Consider the following 20,985-nt stretch of genomic DNA (forward strand, 5'->3'; position numbering starts at 1 on the left):
CTACTATATCTGATTCTGACTAATCCCCGCACTACAACCTGGCCCCAGAGACAATTACACAACTTTCAGATTTGCTTGGAAATCACTTATAAAAGAACTTGACAAAAGAAAATAACATTAACATCAACACTGACAAGAAATATGAAAAACAAACAATACATGCCTGCATTCAATTTTGTTTTAAACTGAGGTTGATAAAAAATAATAAGGACGAAAATGAGATGAAACTTTATTCAGGTATGAATACACAATGCCACTTAGAAAGTTATGTTGTATAAGTAGTTACCCTTATTCTGAATAGGTGGAAATGTTATTAAAGCTGGTTAATTCAATAAACATCTTGAAATAAGCTTTACATAATGTTGATGCATCATATAAGACATAAACCACTTGTTTGTGCATTGTACAATATAGCACTAAAGGGAGAATAAATTAAGAGTTGTGCAGTGCTTCATAGACCGATAAACATCAACCATTAGTCATATATTTCTCCAATAAAATACAAGGAGTTGGCCATTTAAAACTCTTTGGTGGGACTTAGGATTTCTTTTAGAATGTTATATGTTCCCCAGAATACTGTGCTGTTGAAAGAATGGTCCTTATGTTACACAAAAATATATGAACTATTTACTCGGCATGCCAGATGGAAAATGTGGTAAAGTTAGTAAGAATTAAGTGACTGAAAGCACTCACACTGAAAGATATTTTGTCTAAAACAAATATCCAAGAATATCCCAGCACAATATCAAACGGTTGGTCCCTAAGCAAAGTAGACAAGATAATCATTGTTATTACTATATTAGACTAGATTCAACTCCCTAAACAAACCTTCACATAGTGAATGAAACCAGACAATTTGTTGGGCTTTTTAACATGAACCTGTCCTTAAAGAACAACATATTTTACCCATACTTGCTGACTGATCTGTTTAACAAACAGCCAGCCTGAAAAAACACACCCAAACAAACCCAAAATTCCTAAGTCGTTAAGTTGACATGAGTTATTTCCCTTGAATTAACGTCCCATCAATATACTGGGTCTATTCCTTTCAGCAACTTCCTATACTTGAAAGGAGATCCAAATAGCACTGTATGGGGATTTCACATACAAGAAGGACAGCAATGTGTTCAAATAGTAAAGATAGTACACAGTAAGCTTGGATAATCCCAAGCAAATACAAAAGATTATCACCTCATTGTGTAACTATAATCATTACATATATTAGCTCTCATCACGAATATTGTACTCAGTATTAAATGAAATATTGTTAAAGAATGTCCTCGTGATCTACATGCATATAGCAAACAGTAAATAATCTGTAATCAAAAGCAAAAACTTTAAAAGTGTTATTGTAAAACAGACATTCTTTCATTGACAGTACACTAAAAGAAAGATGTGTCCCCAACCATGTATTTATGTACAAAATGCAAATCCCTTGGAAATGTCCAGATATGTACACAGGACAGCTGTGAGATTACAGCATTCTATAATGTGTTATTCTATCTTGAAGGGTGGTTGTGGCTTAGCATCTTCTGTCCATGCTACATATATAAACATAAAGAGGATGATGTGCACCACAACGATGGAGACTATTGCAGCGTAGAAGTAGCTGCTCGCATGGGGCATCCCAAACAAACCTGCAAACACAAACCGTAACAATAAACATGTGATGGGCAGTATCAATAGTTTATCACCACTAACATCACCACCATGGGCAATGAGAGCTGACATACAGAGTTGCGTCCCTTGGTTACCAAAACAGAGTCGACATTTTTGGTTGGTTTGTTGTTTAACACTGCACTCAGCAATACTCCAGCTACAGCAGTCTGTAAATAATCTAGTGTGGACCAGACAATCCAGTGATCAACAGCATGAGCATCGATGTATGCAATTGGTCTACAATAACATGTCAAACAAGTCAGCGAGCCTGACCACCCGATCCTGTTAGTTGCCTCTTACAAGCATGGGTTACTGAAGACCAATTCTTACCCTGATCTTTACGGGTACTTTGTCAACATAGACGCTCAATCTTTTATTTCAGTATTTAAAAAGGCCACAGGCCTGTAGTACATTTGGAGTTTACATGAGTAGATAAACTAGAAGCTACCTGTATATATAACATTGACATAATATGAAAAGAAATTCTATCTCAATAAATGTTTGAGAACAGTATGAGTAGAAGTCATTTATAAATTATTTTCTGTAACAATACTTTTTCTTAAACTGGAACATGGAAGCTGATGGACCCAAAAGTTAATCTGATCACTGCTCAGTAGCAGACATAATGTGTACACAGATGGCTTACACACGGCAATACTCAGCTTGAAAGTACTTTATACAATTTAAGTCGAGGGCTAACTAAAATGTGTTCCTTGTGAGAGTGATGAACACACCCTGTCACATCACCAAAGAGTGTTAATCATTGCCAACTACAAATGACCCAGCAGAAAGATAAAGACACTGTACATGCTGTAGTACATATTTTTCAAACATGTAAACGTTTTATTATGTTATATTTTTAAAGCATTTCAAAGTTTATGCAAACCATTTTCTGACATATAGTACCTAAACTACTAGAGGAACATATTGAAAGATCCTAATCTTACTAAAGTAAATTGTCTATAATCAGCGGACTGAGTGAATGAGTAACACAACTTAAATTATCAGCTGGTGAATAAGAAACTGACACTGTGCAATATGGTGAGGATGGAATAAACTCAAATTTAACACAAACTGAAAAATAAAAATGACAAAGAAAGACATAAGCAGTGTGTCTTTTAACACAAGTTACACACAATATCCAATTTGCTGTTAATTTATGTTTACACATTTTTAACGAACAGTAATTCAAGTCTGACCGTACGCACCTTCAAATATAAATGATTTACTGAAGAAATATGAGAAGATTGGACAGGTGATCATTCCTATGCTGAACATGATCATTGTCTTCATCACTTTGCTGTTGCCATCATCGGCCATCCGCATACTGCAACAGATAGGTAATACATGTAATCCAGCTTCACAGGAACATTATCTTCATCATGTCGACTGTCATATCAATTATCAAAGAACTTTCCAAAGACATTATGCACATCATAAACATGATAAACGGACTGTGACAATTAATTGGGAGTTGTCTTCACCATGATCATTCTGTGTAAGCTGGGTTTCAGTTTGGTAGAAGGCTACTCTGAACATTCAGGGTAGGATACAAGTTTCATTGTTGCTTGATAAAACCCACAGCATGGGTGAACAGTAGTGTTGGGAATTGGTTAAATCTCTTAATTGATGATTGGTTCATTGAAACCAATCAATCATCAAAAATAATTGGTTAGTGTCATTTATCAAATTTTCCGGGTTATGTTTGTTAATGCACAAAAAACAAAGAAAGAGCATGTAGTTCTTTCGAGTTTTTTGCAAATTGCACAAATGCATTTGCAAATTTTACATCTTTAAACTTTAAAGGATGACTAGTATGTTTAAGTAAAGTCTTTAAGATAAATTCAATCCTGACTTGGAACGAGCTGGTAGTGCTTATGAAATGTAACAGACAAAACCAACCTTTTGAAAAGTATTGTTAAAGCAAAATAAGTGTTCCAAAATTGTTTGTGTTCAGTTACGAGAAAACATGATCGATTGCTTGGTCGTTTAGTCATTGCGACCAATCTTCGATTAATCAGACCACCACTAGTGAACAGTGTTGGAACTCAATAATGTTTACCAGTCAGCCAATAGGACCAACATATCTAAGACCCATTAGGCTCTGATGAATTTCCACACCCTGTAAAGCCCTGACTAGACACAAGAGGGCCTGATTAAACTCAGTAACCCCTTCACAGTTAAAGTTGTAGGACACAGCAGCTGAGCTAAGCCGCATTCAGTTAGAACATTAAAATGAAATTTAAAGGTAATCTTCAATCCCTTTATTACTTAACATCATACACTTCACCAAGGCTGGGTTTTTTATATATTTAGCACTAATCTTTAAAAAAACAACAACTCCAAAACATATCTGTTACTGTGAACATGATGAAAAGAGTTCGGAGTTCAGAGTTCAATTCTGAAATTCTTAAATAGAAAAGCATGCTAGAGAATGGGAAGTGAGCAAGTATTTAAAACAGTATTATGTGTATTAGAGTATGATTGGATGTAGGATATGCTCTAACTCAAACCACATTTGATTGGGGAGAGGTACAAAGCGAAATTCAAAGCCCGCCCGTTTCCTTAGCCAGTGGACCCGATATTCGTGACATAATCACTGCAACAAATCGAGTGATCTGTAAGACCTGGTGAGAACCACGTTTGGCTGAATCCTAAACATTAACCCTCTGGATCGGAAAGGGTACCTAACGCTAACCTAACCCTAAGGATCGTAAAGGGTTCTTTGCCACCGTTGCGTGAGACAAGCAGCGATATAGCGAGGCAGCAGGCGCGCTATAGTGCGATGATTGCTCCATCGGCTGGCAGTCATCGCTGGCTGGTGCTGCATCCGGTAAACTGCATTCTAGCCGCTCAATCATTGAATCATTGGTAAGAGTTCCTCCCGTTCCCCCATCCCAAATAATATTTACAAATATACTAAAATTATTAACAAAACTAAACACTACAATTACAAGGCTCTCGGCTCGAGGCCACTATGAACAAAATCAAATATTTCACATAAAACAGTAATGGTCGTGATCCTGATCATTTATTCGACATAAGGTTTCTCAAAACGTGGTTAGTTAAAATACGAGACTCTACAATATCCATAACTAGAAATATATGTCAATTCATCATAGGGATACCTCGAAATACGACTGGATTCCGCCATTGTTGAGGAAGTTGTAACTCCGCAGTAGGCAGGCGGAGTCGCTGAAAAACCATAGCTGAGCCCTAGAGTTTGGAAGTGCGGCTGTCAAGGACGGCATTGTCACTGTTGGGAGCAAGAATTTAAAAAACAATATATAAAGTAAAAAAGTCATTATCAAAAACAGTGGTATCAGTGTGCGTGTTGTATTCTGAAACATGTTTGTTCCATATATCGCAATATTATTTTAGTTTTACCAGCACACGAACCAATATCACTATTCCGCAGTTAATCATGTGCTCTTCCGGATTCAGAAGTGGGCAGGTCTCGTAAAGTGGTTCATCAACACTATCAGGGTGTTTAACGTAAAGCTAGAAATCACGTGTGTTGCCACTATCGCAATGTCATAAACCTAGGCCAGGAAACAAGGTGGCATGAAGATTCCTTTCAAAGGAGTATATATCTTGGATATTGTACGCAACTGACATTCACCAACTGTTAGTATTGGAGCCGCAGAAGATTGCGACTGAGGCCGGTGTAGGCAGTTAGCACACAGCGTTTACAATAGCAAGATGTCTATCGTCCAAGTTGTTGGATCGGGCGTGAAAGCCAGTGCTTCAGCAGATCGCACATCATTCATCGGAGCCCGGGTCCCCCAGGAAGTGAAAGCACTTTCAAAGCCACTTGCCAAACTTGACAAAGAGACTTTCAGAAAATTGTTGAAAAGTACAACACGTTATTTGTTGTTATCAGTTTTAATACACATAGTATATCTTTCTTCAGGCAAATGAAAATGTAGTGATGTTACATTCTAACTTACATTGATCACTATTTGATCATGTTGATTGGTTACGTTGTGATGATTTGATTCGAATACAGATACTTTTAGTCAACTATTTCATAAATATTGAACAATGAAAATAGGTTTATGCATAATTGTAATAATAGTAATAATTCATACACATCAACAAAACAGAAAATACATTATTTTCTAGCTGAAAAGAGAAAGACATTTCAGGTCCTTGAACTAGAATCTAATTGAAGACTGTTCCCATTTCTTGGCACACAATGTGAAAATAAAACACTATGTTCATTATATTTGGATAAATTAAAGTTGTAATTGTAAATAAAGACATATGAATATAAATACTGAACTTAGGCATACATTGAGCGACTGTAAGAATGAATAGTAAGACCTGTAGATATATGTTGCCCATGTATGATATATATATGCATTTGTAAGTTGTTTATGTGTGGTATAAAGACTGCTCTAGTTTCAAACATTGATTTGCCCTTTCAGTGGTGGTTGCAGCCATGGAGGGAGAGGAGGTCAAGCACAAACAGATCAAAGAAATCATTTCCAACGGTGAAAGTGAAGAGTCACTGACCGCCATGTATACTGGCTTGTACACACTGCTCCGTACAGCTCTAAGGCACCCTCAAACGTCACTGAAGATGGAGGTGAGGATACGGGATTTGGCTGATAATTTGCTAAATGTTTTGCAGTTTTTATATAGCTGACGGTTATAACTGTCACTTTGCTTGCTGATTTGACACTCGCATCAATCCAGACAATATGTGATACCTACTTTTGGTGACAACTACATTGATTTTGCCAGATATTGCTAAGTACTGTCTCTTGAAGATGGACCAGTCTAAGTAAACTTAGGCTTGGTATTATTCGTTACACTGCTATACTGTGTCTAACAAAACCTAGTAGAAGATCGCGTCAGCTAGCCTTTTGCACTGACCAATAAGAACACAGCTTACCAAATCGCAAAAGTTCACATTAGCACATACCGTTTGAACCTTTACCTCAAAAACTCGAATGATGCCGAATGCTATTTTCCACACGATCGCTTCCGAATGATACACATGGAGGAGGCAATGAGTAAACAATCGCTGAAAACAGTGTTTTTGTCAATATTCAAGGCTGTCATCTTGCCCAAATATAAGCTAATAGTAACCATGTCAGTATAGCAGTGTAATGAATAATACTGAGCCTAAATTTACTTAGACTGACCAGTATACGCTCGTCACGCTGAACACCCGGGTTCAATTCCCCACATGGGTACAATCCATTTCTTGTGTCCCCTGCCGTGATATTGCTGGAATATTGCTAAAAGCAGCGTAAAACTAAACTCGCTCGCTTGGACCAGTATATTTATATATTTATGTATATTGCCTTTGTTAGACACAGTTTGTCACTGTGGAAGGGGTCAATATATTCTTCCACCTTTGAACCCTGGGACAATACAGGTTTTTATAGAAGGTAACATGATTATGGTGATTGTTCCAAACACGATTCCTGTAATCATGATAATGACTGATCATTGATCACCTTTGAAGTAATGCTAAGCTTGAGAATGATCAATGTTGTTTAGGCATATGAGCCTCTATTTTTGTTCTGGATGATCAACTTTTCATGATCAATCGCTGTGGATGATTTCATAATTAGCCAACACAAGATATTTTAGTAAACATGATAAATATTAATATGTGTTTGTCTTTTTCAGTTGTTCAAGGTTGACTTAAATGACCTACAGTGAGTATTGACAATTCATCACTGTGAAAGTGTACTAAAGAAAACAATAATGCTATTATCAGCTGATCATCAGTGATCATATTTTGTGTATTTACTGTGTCCAAAATCTAGGTGAATCTGTAGTGTCTGTTCCAGGGATCACTTTGATCTTCAGATTTCATCACTAGGTTTATGACAAGGATCACTGTACTTTCACACTGAACTTTGATACCAATTTTCTTTGGACATTTTGAAATAGATTTCATTCTTCGAAATCAACTTGTATATCCTTATCTTCCAAATAGATCACCCATGAAGATCTGGGTTAGAATTGATCTTCAGCCATGCTTGTCGTAAGAGGCGACTAGCCTAATCATGTGGTCAGACTCACTGACTTAGAGGACACATGTAATCGTATCCAATTGGCATGGATCAATGCTCATGATATTAATCACCTGCTTGTCTGACCTAGACTTGGTTTATTTACAGACTTGCAAATATTGCTGAGTGCAAAAAACAATCATCCAAATGTTTCATTTTATTCTGTCATATCACAATGTATATGGAAACATCAATATGGTTTATTACAGCATACCAGAGGAGTTCCAGACAGACATTGCCAGCGTCATCTTTGGAAATAGGTAGGACTTTAAGAATTACAAAATTGATTTATATGCATCATTTTCTGGACATGTTGTTTAAGTCAGACCTCAGATACATGTTCAGGAAACCTTATACAAAGCAACTTCCAGAGTGCCTCCTGATATGAAGTTCCCAGAGTGATATACTGACAGGAAACAGTCTGTGAATGGCACTGTTAGAATTGTTGATTTATTGGGGTTTGGAGCATAAAGAGTGAACAATTTTTCCTTTCCGAGCATAACTGTTCAATATTTTTCAACAAAACTTGGTAGGTATATCAAACAGAACTTGCAGTGGTGCCTTTTGCTATTTGCAGATTTTGGCATATTTATTTTTCCCGCTTAGTCCCAAAAGGGAGGGGTGGGTTTCGTTTCCGGAGCACAACTCGAAAACTTCTTAATATCTTTCAGCAAAACTTAGCAGATATGTGAGGCAGATCCCAAAGTGGTGCCATTTGCTATTTGGCGATTTTTGTGATTTATTATTTTCTCGGTTTCCATGGAAACGATTCGGACTTAGTCTCAAAAGGGAGGGGTAGGTTTCGTTTCCAGAACACAACGCGAAAACTTCTTAATATCTTTCAGCAAAATTTGGCAGATATGTGAGGCAGATGCCAAAGTGGTGCCTTTTGCTGTTGTTTGCAGATTTTTGGCATTTTTATTTTTCTCGGTTTCCATGGAAACGATTCAGACTTAGTCCCAAAAAGGCGGGGTAGGTTTCGTTTCCGGAGCACAACTCAAAAACTTCTTAATATCTTACGGTAAAACTTGGCAGATATGTGAGGCAGATCTTGAAGTGGTGCCTTTTGCTATTTGCAGATTTTTGTCATTTATTTTTTTCATGATTTCCATGGAAACGATTTGCACTTAGTCTAAAATCAAGTAACTGTCAGATGATTTGTTCTTTCAAAGATGTGGGGGCCGGGGGATATGTCATCTTCTGATGACTCTTGTTTATTCCAGGAGACCCAAGATAGACAAACATGCTGTTGCCAGTCGACCCCACCTGCCAAGTTTAGACCTGTTCAGATGGAGAGTAGATGTAGCTATATCAACAAGGTGAGTTCATCATCTCACCATCAGTTCTCAATCTGCTTGTGCAACAGTTACCTCCCTTTCTTTAGATTATTATAGTCCGTTTGAGTCAAAATCTCCCCAATGAATTGCACTCTAACTCAAAAACAAATAATCGTAAATGACTCAATCCAACGCCAAAGTAAAGGAAAAACACACCAATTCAGCAGAATTGCGTTTTAATTTTTGTCAACAAAATAAAAAAGTTGTTTAACAAACCATCATTATTTTCATTCGATACTGCAAGATTTGTGACAAGGGTTTAGAGCCAGCTCAGGTATCAGCCAGGTAAGCGAGAGGCACGGGCAAATTTGTCACGTGACGGTTTATCCTACTGATTGAGCGATTGATTAACCTCACACAATGAAGTTTACTGCTGATGTTAAAGCTTTAATTTACAAGGTCTACAACTTCTTCAAGTCTGAAACTCAACGGGGCAGACCATTTTATGCACTTGATAAATTTCTTAAACGTACGTCTTGTGCTGTTGGCGTTCCAGAGCAGCAATTGAAAACATTATTAAAACAACGACAAACTCCATGTTCAAACAGGAGCGCCCAGGAGGGGGGCGTATCAAAATCCTTGAAAATTGAAAAACTTGATTCGTTTCAAAATCAACTTGTCAAGAACACAATCCGAGGTTTATATAGCAAGAATAGACACTTATCCTTACGCATATTGCAAAAAGAAATGGAAACTCAGCATTCCCTCTCAATATCAGTACTAAGTATCAACTTTGGAAATTGCTTCATAAGTTCGGATTTCGGTACACCAAAGTTAGTGGGGAGGTGAGACGTGTTCTTTGTGAAAGATCAGATATTATGTGAATGAGTAATTATTTACGCACCATACGCCAAAAGAGGGAAGAGGGGTTTGAGCCTGTTTATCTTGATGAGACTTGGGTGAATGCAAGCCACACTGCAGAAATGGGTTGCCAGCACTGAAGAGGCATGTTCCAGAAGACTGCCTTTAAGCAAAGGAGAGCGACTGATAGTGCTTCATGCAGGTTGTAAATCTGTGGGATTTTTACCTGGGTGTTGTCTTGTGTTTAGGGCTAAAGCCAAAGACAACTGAGATTACCCCATCGAAATGAATGGACAGGTTTTATGGAATGGGTAAAAAAACAACTGGTACCGGCGTTGCCATCAAAGAGCTTAATTGTCATGGACAATGCTCCATATCATAGTGTCCAGGATCCTGATATGAAAGCCCCAACTTCAAATTCAAGGAAGTCAGACAAGATAACCTGGTTAGAAAACCATAACGTACCACTTCCACAAAACACAACAAAACCAAAACTTTATTAAATCATTAAAATCAACAACAGAGCACCTGTGTATAAAATTGACCAGTATCTGAAATCACAAAGTCATGATGTCTTACGTTTGCCTCCTTATCACTGCGATTTGAACCCGATTGAACTGATCTGGGGTATCATCAAATCTGACATTGCCCAGAATAACACGTTTAAAATGACAGACGTTCAAAATCTAGTCCACAAATCCATGGCTAAAGATTTCACAAGACACATGGCAAAAAATCAGTTGAGAAAGATGAAAATGCTGTGGAGCATCAGTACTGGCTTCAAAGCGGTTTACAACAGGCGACTATCAGTCCTGTTATCATATGAGTGTACTCTGATGACCTGACAGCAGTGAGTCCATGTCCGATTCAGAATCACAGTCTGATGACTTTTGATACCATCCCCTACCGATGAAACAACATCACACGTGCCTCTCGCTTACCTGGTTGTTACCTGAGCTGTCTCTACACCATTGTCACAAATCTTGAAATATCGAATGAAAACAATGATGGTTTGTTAAACAACTTTTTTATTTTGTTGACAAAATTATAATAAAATTCTGCAGAGTTGGTGTGTTTTTCCTATTTACTTTGGTGTTGGTTTGAGTCATTTACGATTATTTGTTTTTGAGTTAGTGTGCAATTCATAGGGGAGATTTTGACTCAGACTGTACCTGATACTGGCCATGGATTCTATTTTGAGGGTCATTTGATTCCTTTGTGATTTGTTATATTGGAAATATTTATAAAATTCATACAAAGAGCTCTCCATGAATCATGATGCCACTGGATGCAGTACTTTGTGCAGGTGATTATCTTGGTTTTCCAAACTAAGTGTCCATGGCAGTCAGATTGGGATTTTAGTATGCAGTGAGTATGCTGACTTGCCCAACCTGTGAAAATACAGTGCTGAACAAAGAGGAAAATATCATTTAATCACCATGGATAAGTACATGGAAGTTTGAAACTTGAAAGATACATTGTAAGCTTTGTAAATAATTTGTAATTACCTCCCTTTACACAAAACTGTTGCCGGATTAGATTGGCTCCCTGCTTCTATAGTCATCTTCAGCTGGCAGCCTGTTGTGTAACGAGCATATGCAGCAGTGCAACAGTCTTCTCGCTTGATAAGAATCAAAATGGAAATTCCATATGTGAATTTCGATAATGACTTAATAATTCAAATCAGTGTATACGTTTTCATGTTCCAAAGGTGTTTTTTGTCAGAAGTTTTCTGACTGGCTGAACTGTTATTCTATTAACTGATCAAGTCTCATGACTTTGTAACACAAGCTAAGAAGGACAAAACACATGTAAATATTTTTAAAAATTTCTATATCCATTACATTCCATGCAATAACGCAAAACTAAGTATTAAAGCCTCTTCCACTCCATTGGTCTTGTGAAATATAGGCCACATGTACAAGCCATACATTAGTTATAATGATGCTAACAAGAATTGGGAAATTTTCTATTCCAGTTTGGGAATTTTTGTTGACATTCTGTGCAGAATTGGGGCTGCATATCGGTCCCTGATCAGGGTGAGCAAGTCCAGATAAATTCCTGAAGTATGAACTGACTGCTCTGTGTTTGTTTCAGCGTGTTGAACCGAGTGCTAGAACCCACCGTCATGATGGAGATGACTCTCAGTAATGGCAGAATCCATACATTTGAGGTAAGAATCCAGTCATTCAACTCTCGTATGTTCTGGGGTTGTGACTGAGACGTTCAGTCATTGTTTTGCTAACATTGAGGTATGCACATCCATCTGCTCTGCTAGTTAGCATGTGGTCTGATATAAGTTATAATTATTGCTGGTTATCACTCAAAATATGCAGATTGATAATCAAAGCTCAGTTATCAATCAGTAATCGATTATAATCCTGAACCCCACTCCAAAACTTATGTGGACAACAACAGGACACAAGTATAGCATTGCAACTGATTAATACTACAATTAATACCATCAAGATTATTTCCTGGTGCACAGCTGTGTGTTGTGTTGTGTTCTTTGTCTTCATTTTCGGACCCTTCTATCGTTTTTGGACCCTTAAGAACAATCGTTAACTGTGTGAACAACCAAAAAGCTTGTCACTAACTTATCAAGGACTTTATCTTAACAACAACAACAAAGAAACTTACTTTCTGCATTATGTTTCTATGTTTCATTATTATACAATTATAGACAGGTGATGAGGTCAATACCTGTTTTTATGGACCCGTGAAAAGCAATATTAATCGAGGACAATGCTTTTCATGGGTCCATAAGATCAGGTATTGACTGAATTCACCAGTCCATAATTGTTTTATTATGTACTTTCCCCAAAAGCTTCTAAAAACCAAAACGTCCCTTGAGTCAAGAAAAGTAATTTTATTTTCACTACATACCAATAACGTTATGTCAACAATACTGTGACATGAAAACAATAGAATGACGTCATAGCTTGACGCCCTTACATAAACAAAATCTATTTTTAGTACCTCAAGTCAATATGACTTTTGATCGGACCTGAGTTGAAGTCAATATGCTTTTCTGTCGACAGTCACATGACCGTCTCTAGACCAATCAGGTAGCCGGAAATATATGCTCACATAATAATTATGGATATTGATAAGACTTCCGAGCCCATCAATAAGCGAGATCAATTGACTGACCATTTATTTCATTATCACTCCAGTACTAGTTATCATCACTGCACAAGTCATACAGTTAAATATGCGAGTGAGGTGAGGTGAAACTGGGTTTAACGTCGTGCTTGAGAATATTTCGCTCATATGACGACGTGCATGCGTGTGTGTGTGTATGTGCAGCTGCTTGTACTAGCCCAGACTTAAGCTGGTTTTATAGTGCTAGCCCACTGGGATACCATGCCGCAGTGAACTAAAACCACTCAGACACAGTATACTGACTCCGAGCCGACCAGTCCTTGTTGTACCCAATAATGCCGAGCGGCAGGCAGGGACCAACAAGTACCATATTTTAACATCTTTTGGTATGACGCGGTCGGGGATCGAACCAGCGACCTTCCGCTCTCGGGCGGACGCTGTAACCACTACACCACAGAGGCGGTCAAATATGGGAGTAGTCATATGACATACTCAAGACAATCAATGGCAGTATAAGCCAACCATTATACATATTGTCACATTATCAATGAAAAGTGAAAATAATTCATGTATTGCTTGAGACCAGAATTAATGGGATCATGCCATAACATTTTTTCAGTCCTGTGACATCACTGCAATGTAACCTCCTCATTCATTTCAGACCTAATCAATGGAATGCCACTCTATGTTAATAATGAGGGATATATCATATAAACACTCATTTTTGTTGAATTTTTCTTTAAAAGGGTCATTTGTATACACATATTTTATTTTACAGGTGCCAGTTTCAAAATTCCATGAACTACGATACAATGTTGCATACGTGTTGAAAGAGATGGAAGATTTAGAGAAAAGAAGTATACTGAAAATACAAGACTGAGTGATATATTTTAGATACATTTGTTAATATATACATTTGTTACCATGGTAACCATTGACATCACAGCATTCCTATGTTTCAGGTGCACATTATATATATTATATTCACAAATATATTGGACAGCCTGAGACAACAATGTTGAATGACTGATGGAAATGATTGAATGAAAAATGGTAGTTGCAAACTCTTGTGAAAAGGACTTGTATTTCCAGGGATTTACCTAGAATTCCACATGTAAATGTTCATGGAAGGCAAATTTTGAAACACATTTTGTTAGTTTAAAATTGGGATACTAATTGATGTACTGTAATATGTTTTACATTGCATTCCATGCAAAAGTGTAAAGCTGAATATTTAAGTCTCTTGCTTGGTATTGATTCCTGTCAGAAGAATACAAATACAAGTCAAATCTACAAAGCCATAACACCCATGGAAATATTAATGCGAATTTCGAATTAGGGAATTTATGTGGACATTTGCTGCAGACTTGAGGTCGAATATCTGAGTCAGTCTAGATAAATGCTTGACATATATTCTTTGCTTGACACTCAGAGTGACTGCCACATGTTTTACAGTAATACCATGGTGTAATGTTACAGCAGTGCCACAGCTTTATGCCACAGTAATACCAAGGTGTTATGTTACTGTTACAGAGATATCATAGTCATATGTTACAGTATCCCTATCTGAATGTTACAGTAATACCATGGTCTTGTGTTACAGTAATAATGCAGTGTCATAAACGATGTCATTGAACTCATATCTTAGTGCTTGCTTCTGCTCCACAAAGCTTGTGATTTATGTTTATAAATTCATAAATTCATAGATTTTTGTTTATGGATGTTATATGAGAAGATAAGATTTCCTTACAGGCTTGTTTTGAACTTAAATATATGAGTGGTGTTTATTTGTTTTAGGAAAACAGCAGATGAATTGCATAATAAATCATGTCTTTATTTCATTGAACAAGTACATGTTGAACACTAATATCATTTACATTATTTTCCTAGACTATGAGTGTGTTGCTGATTTGATTGAGGTTTAATGCTGCATTCAGCAATATTCCAGCTATATGGCGACAGTCTGTAAATAATCAAATCTTGACCAGACAATCCAGTGATAGCAGCCTGAGCATCTATGTACTCAATCTAGATACGATGACATGTCACCCACGTCCGCAAGCCTGACCACCCAATCCGGCTAGTCGCGTCTTACTAGAAGCAGGGGTTGTTGAAGAAGAAATTGTTGCCTCAAATACTCGAAAAGTTCCTGGCACTGAATGTCGTACATCGTGGAGAGGGTGAACTTTGTGTTGTACTGTGGGCAGTTATGTCACTGTCACTGTGCAGTATATTCCCCCAACTCACTTTTTGGTATGATTTCACTTGAGAGAATTATTCCACATCAAACATCCAATATATACTACTCAACAGACGTTCAGGAGCACCCAAGTGTTTCATGATATAATGATCCTGTCATGTGTTGTGACAGATTAATGATGGCTCTTTGCAAATTGTGTTCTTTAACTCTTTTTTGAGTAGTATATGTATTTTAGAGGGACCAAACTTTGTCAAACCTTATTATTTTGATAGTTGGAAATGTTATTAAATGACTGAACATTATATGGTGTTCTTCAGACTACAAGAAGTAATCCATTCCAGTGGTTTGTGAAAATGGATTTTACTCTGGTCTCAGACAAAAGTGTTCCCTGAAAAAAAACAGTTATCATAATGTCCATTCCTTTCACTGTTGTGATGTAAAATATGAAAATTCATTCATTATTTGCATGTTTGCCTTGAGAAACACAGATGCTGAGTTTGTTGGATTCCAGACGAACCAATAATCAATGTCAGTAAAATCAGATCTTAGTTCTCGCTGCTGGATGCCTGAGGACATCCCATGACTAGTCACTGCAGGAGAGGGTGGTGGGATAGCCTAGTGGTTTAGTTTGAGCGGCATAAAACTAAACTCAATCACTCACTCACTGCAGAAGATCCATATTTGGACTTTCATCAATTCATGAAATTTAAAAGCAGTATTTACATGTAATATTAGCCAGTCAAAATGCAGCATCCTCAGGCTCAACAGTATAAGGTTTAGACTGGTGACTTTCATTCCAGACTGTGCTTTAAAAATATTTTGATAAACGTCTTCTTTGAAAACTGCACAAAAGAACATGCTGGAATGTCTGTTGCATTGTGTAGCAACCTTTACATGAGACATGTTAAATATTTTGTGTTCAAGTCCATTTACCATTGACATGAGAAACAGACAATGATTTTGACAAAATCAGACTTCCTATAACTGTTATTCAGAACAACCCCAAATTAACAACTTTGAGGTTGCATTTTTAGTAAACAAATTTTGACTGCAACTTCACTGATATGCAAAGGAACATTCTGATAGGTCTTATTGAGGGTCATTTTGACATTAATCAGTATTGGATGTCTTCTCAAATCTCAGTCCAGTGGTTGTGAGAAGTTGATCTGATTTAATGAGAATGACAAATAACTCAGACCCTCAATAACTGACTTTGAGAAAATCTAGACATACAACTGTTCAAAGTTCAACTGTTCAATCATCTTTCTATTCCTTTAACATTGATTGGAGTTTTGTTTATTGCAGTTGATACCTTTTAACTGATGATGTGAACCCACCTGAATTTCTTGTCACAATATCATAATATCAGGGGTGGCACTATATCATTTATGGATACAATTTGCATATTTTAGACACATATGTATTTGCTTTTTTTTGTGAACCTGTCCAGATATTGTTTTTGCTTTGATTGCATTTTATGACAGGACCCAGATTTGGTAATTGGAAAACATACATATTTGATTTTGAAAGCGGAATCGGTTTTGACATGAGTTGCCTACATGAATGCATTTGACATGTTAAATTCATAAGTAGTCCCAATATTGCTGTCTACAATGCATCAGTTGCTTGAGACGCCCTTGTAGTCCTCCATATTGCTACCTACACATTACAATGATGGGATACCCATCTCAACACCTGGTTGGCACATTGGTCAGTGTGTTAGGTTCACACAACACCAAGATTTTGTTCCAAAACACCCAGTACGACTGTTCGTTATGAAGTGTTCGTGATGTAATTGAAGCACGGGTAAAATCCTTAAATACTAGTGTATCTCCTGTATGTGTGTTTTGAAGGGTGTGAGTATCATCAAGTGTTTTCCTTGAGACAAACATCGCTCTTTCTCAACAGTATTACAGCTCACGTATATCCTTTGTGTTGTCGTATTGTGTTTTGTTTTTGATTTGAAAAAGTGTTCTTTCGAGCTTTCGAGCCAATTTAAGAGAAAACACCCAACGTGTTATGTTTGGGATTGCACCGTCATTCAAGCACGTACTCATGTTCTTTCATGTAGAAGCCGCGGTGTCGGAGAGGATTAGATCGCTGACTTTGTGTGCTGGCGGCTTGGTGCTTTCCTTTGAGCGTTGGTTCGAATCCCGGACAGAATCTGTACTTTACTGAGAAAGTGTAATCTCAAATATAACATATGTTGTATTTGACCACTTTCTAAAATGGATTGTGTATTCAAAGAGGACATCAGAAACATTTAATTACCCAACTAAACAATTCAGCCATTTCAGCCAGCTGTACCATATCTGTGAATGTCTACGCATATGATCCTGTGTGGCACAGTTTGCGGTAGGCGTTAGCTGACATCATTTGACGACAGTGTCCAGACACGTCGGGCTGACAGTCCACAGCAGTCCTGGCTAAACGCAGGGTCAGACATTGTTCATTCTATTCGTAAATGTCATTAAGACATTATTCACTAGGGGACATTTTAATCCTTATCCTGTGTTTTTTGTTGAACCCCACATTCAGCAATATTCCAGCGTTCTTAAGATAATGTCTGGACCAGATAATCCCATGACTGACATACTGAGCAGGAATCTTTGAGAGTAGATGGCTAAAATCAATACTCACCGAGCGTAACAACCCGATCTATTTAATCGCCTCCTCTGACAAACAGGTTGCTGAGGGCATATATCTTTAACAGAATCCATATGGTCGTATAACATTACAAATACACTGGACCTATTTATTCATTACACGGTCTGTGCAGGTGCTCTTTAATAGTTTACTATTCATAACTGGCCTTGAGTCTCAGTGTCCGTGTTATATTCCGGAGTCTTCCAGCCAATCATCAATGTGTATGTATACTGCAGTTATTTAATTGGATACTCTAATGCATACCTTGATATGTGTTTGTAAATAATATTAAATGTTTCAGCATGCCAATAGATTGAGTGATATAATTAAATATCCTGACTGAAAGAAAGGTCGATATAATGTGTAGCTGATCTTGTCTTGTGTCCACGTTTCAGTGAGACATGGAAATGTACAATGGATCATGTTGAGTGCAGTGGTATTCATTTAGGATGAATTAAAAAAACACATTTATATGTAAACATATAAACTGATAAATACCTGATTTTTGGTCAAATTGATATTGCTGATTATGATGATCCAAAGGTACTAACTCATTTAGGAATACTTTGAAATTGACCGATTTTAGTAAAAATATAATCCATCAAGTTAAGTAACGATTTCTTTGATATTATATTGGTCGTCCATAATTGTTATCACATGTTGAAATGGTAGAACTAGAAAGACTTACGTCGTATCCATTTGTAGGGCTGTTGGTTTTTTGTATTTCAAATAGATGTTTATCACCTAAATTGATATTACAAGCCAAATAAATTATGCAATTAAAACCCCTGTGTTTGTATATTTTATGAGTTTGTTGGTGTCAGTTGTTAGTTGTTGCTCAACCACGAACAGGTCACACTTTACTTGGGGGAAAGGCTTAGAAATGGTCTTCACCAGTTATGCTTACCCCAAGAGCAACAAATGGGATCGGGTGGTCAGGATCGCAGACTTGGTTGATGTATTTCATCGTATTCCTATCGCATTGACTGGTGCTCATACCATCAATCACTGGATTGTATGGTCCAGAACTGATTAATTACCTACCGTCCTCGTACATTTGAAATATTGCATCACGCTTTCCATAAACTTTGCCTTCAACGATTGTGATTCTCCACCTTTTCTCTGTCACTCATCTACTGGTCGCTCTTACTGCTTGAGGAGGCACAGCGGAAGTGAGAACGTTCCAGTCAGTTTTGTTTTTCGGTTTTGGAACCAGTTCGGCAGATGGTATGACAATGTACTAGCTATTCCCGAATGTCCACTCTGATAGTGAAGTGAGGTGCCAAACAGCATCGTACTATTATTGTTGGGACAGATTATGGGAAGGATTCGAAGGTATTTATCACGAGTAGATCTTGACCAGCCGTGCGTTGCCACGATATTGCATCAAAAGCTCTGTTTGCTCATATTCTGCTTGTGATGATGTGAAATTTATTGAATTAGCTGTGATAAGGCCTCACAATTCCATGATCTTACTTGGGTGGTCAGGCTAGCTGACATAGTTGACATATGTCATCGTATCCCAATTCCGTAGATTGAAGCTCATGCTGCTGATCACTGGATTGTCTGGACCAGACTCGACTATTTACAGACCGCCGCCATAGAGCTGGAATATCGCATAGTGCAGCGTTAAACAACAAACCAGCCAGCCAGCCAATCCTTTATACCTGATACTGGTTTGTTGACAGGGGTTAGACGCGATGATACAATATCAACCAGGTCAAACAATGTGACCCCGTCTTCTTTGGCACAGTTCGCCAGAAGTCTCAGGAACAAAATTTTGTTGTCTGCAGTTGCCTCCCTTAGGCATGCCAGTACACGATGATTGTGGTTCGAATCCCTTTTCGCTCTGAATATGTTTCTGTGTTTGTCAGCACCATACCCATCGTTGGTATGGTAACGCCAAGACCTGCCACTCTTCAGGGCCCCGTTTCCTGAAAGCGATCGATCGTAGTCTATGTTAAAGTGACCGCCTCCGTGGTGTAGTGGTTAGAGCGTCCGCCCGGAGAGCGGAAGGTCGCGGGTTCGATCCCCGGCCGCGTCATACCAAAAGACGTTAAAATATGGTACTTGTTGGTCCCTGCCTGGCGCTCGGCATTAATGGGTACAACAAGGACTGGTCGGCTCGGAGTCAGTATAATGTGTCTGAGTGGGGTATTCATGCTTCACTGCGGCATGGTACCTCAGTGAGCTAGCACTATAAAACCAGCTTAAGTCTGGGCTAGTACAAGCAGCTCCACATACACATACACACGCATGCACGTCCTCATATGAGCGAAATATTCTCCAGCGCGACGTTAAACCCAATTTCACCTCACCTCACCTATGTTAAAGTATGGGAGTTACGATTACCTTAGCGTTACGATCGCTTTAAAGAACGGGACCCTGGTTATCCTCCAACATTAAACTGAAACCAACATATAACCTAGTAATGTTTAAAGATGTCACCATCTCCCCACCAGCCTTTATCTTCCCACATTAAACTGAAACCAACATATAACCTAGTAATGTTTAAAGATGTCACCATCTCCCCACCAGCCTTTATCTTCCCACATTAAACTGAAACCAACATATTACCTAGTAATGTTTAAAGATGTCACCATCTCCCCACCAGCCTTTATCTTCCCACATTAAACTGAAACCAACATATAACCTAGTAATGTTTAAAGATGTCACCATCTCCCCACCAGCCTGTATGCCCCCACATTAAACTGAAACCAACATATAACCTAGTAATGTTTAAAGATGTCACCATCTCCCCACCAGCCTTTATCTTCCCACATTAAACTGAAACCAACATATAACCTAGTAATGTTTAAAGATGTCACCATCTCCCCACCAGCCTGTATCCCCCATTAAACTGAAACCAACATATAACCTAGTAATGTTTAAAGATGTCACCATCTCCCCACCAGCCTGTATCCCCCACATTAAACTGAAACCAACATATAACCTAGTAATGTTTAAAGATGTCACCATCTCCCCACCAGCCTGTATCCCCCACATTAAACTGGAAACCAACATATAACCTAGTAATGTTTAAAGATGTCACCATCTCCCCACCAGCCTGTATCCTCCCACATTAAACTGAAACCAACATATAACCTAGTAATGTTTAAAGATGTCACCATCTCCCCACCAGCCTGTATCCCCCCACATTAAACTGAAACCAACATATAACCTAGTAATGTTTAAAGATGTC

General features: G+C 37.9%; 2 protein-coding genes across 2 annotated transcripts; one reads left to right on the top strand and one right to left on the bottom strand.

The window, feature by feature from the left end:
- Window positions 1-213: 213 nt before the first annotated feature.
- LOC124262894 (vacuolar ATPase assembly integral membrane protein VMA21-like) lies at window positions 214-4,867 on the bottom strand. Its single transcript, XM_046697487.1, has 3 exons — window positions 4,788-4,867; window positions 2,868-2,986; window positions 214-1,637 (listed from the first exon to the last, which is right to left on the bottom strand). Exons 1-3 carry the CDS (start codon window positions 4,811-4,813, stop codon window positions 1,495-1,497), a joined length of 288 nt encoding a protein of 95 aa, XP_046553443.1. The 5' UTR covers window positions 4,814-4,867; the 3' UTR covers window positions 214-1,494.
- A 214-nt stretch (window positions 4,868-5,081) lies between these two features.
- LOC124262885 (COMM domain-containing protein 5-like) lies at window positions 5,082-18,568 on the top strand. The gene is made up of 7 exons (XM_046697469.1): window positions 5,082-5,515; window positions 6,090-6,250; window positions 7,306-7,334; window positions 7,904-7,954; window positions 8,918-9,013; window positions 11,930-12,005; window positions 13,716-18,568. The coding sequence occupies exons 1-7, from the start codon at window positions 5,362-5,364 to the stop codon at window positions 13,815-13,817; spliced, it is 669 nt and encodes a 222-aa protein (XP_046553425.1). The 5' UTR covers window positions 5,082-5,361; the 3' UTR covers window positions 13,818-18,568.
- Window positions 18,569-20,985: the final 2,417 nt, after the last annotated feature.

The sequence above is a fragment of the Haliotis rubra genome, unplaced genomic scaffold (assembly GCF_003918875.1).
Source record: "Haliotis rubra isolate DU_JTF1 unplaced genomic scaffold, ASM391887v1 Scf86, whole genome shotgun sequence".
Lineage (NCBI taxonomy): Eukaryota > Metazoa > Mollusca > Gastropoda > Lepetellida > Haliotidae > Haliotis > Haliotis rubra.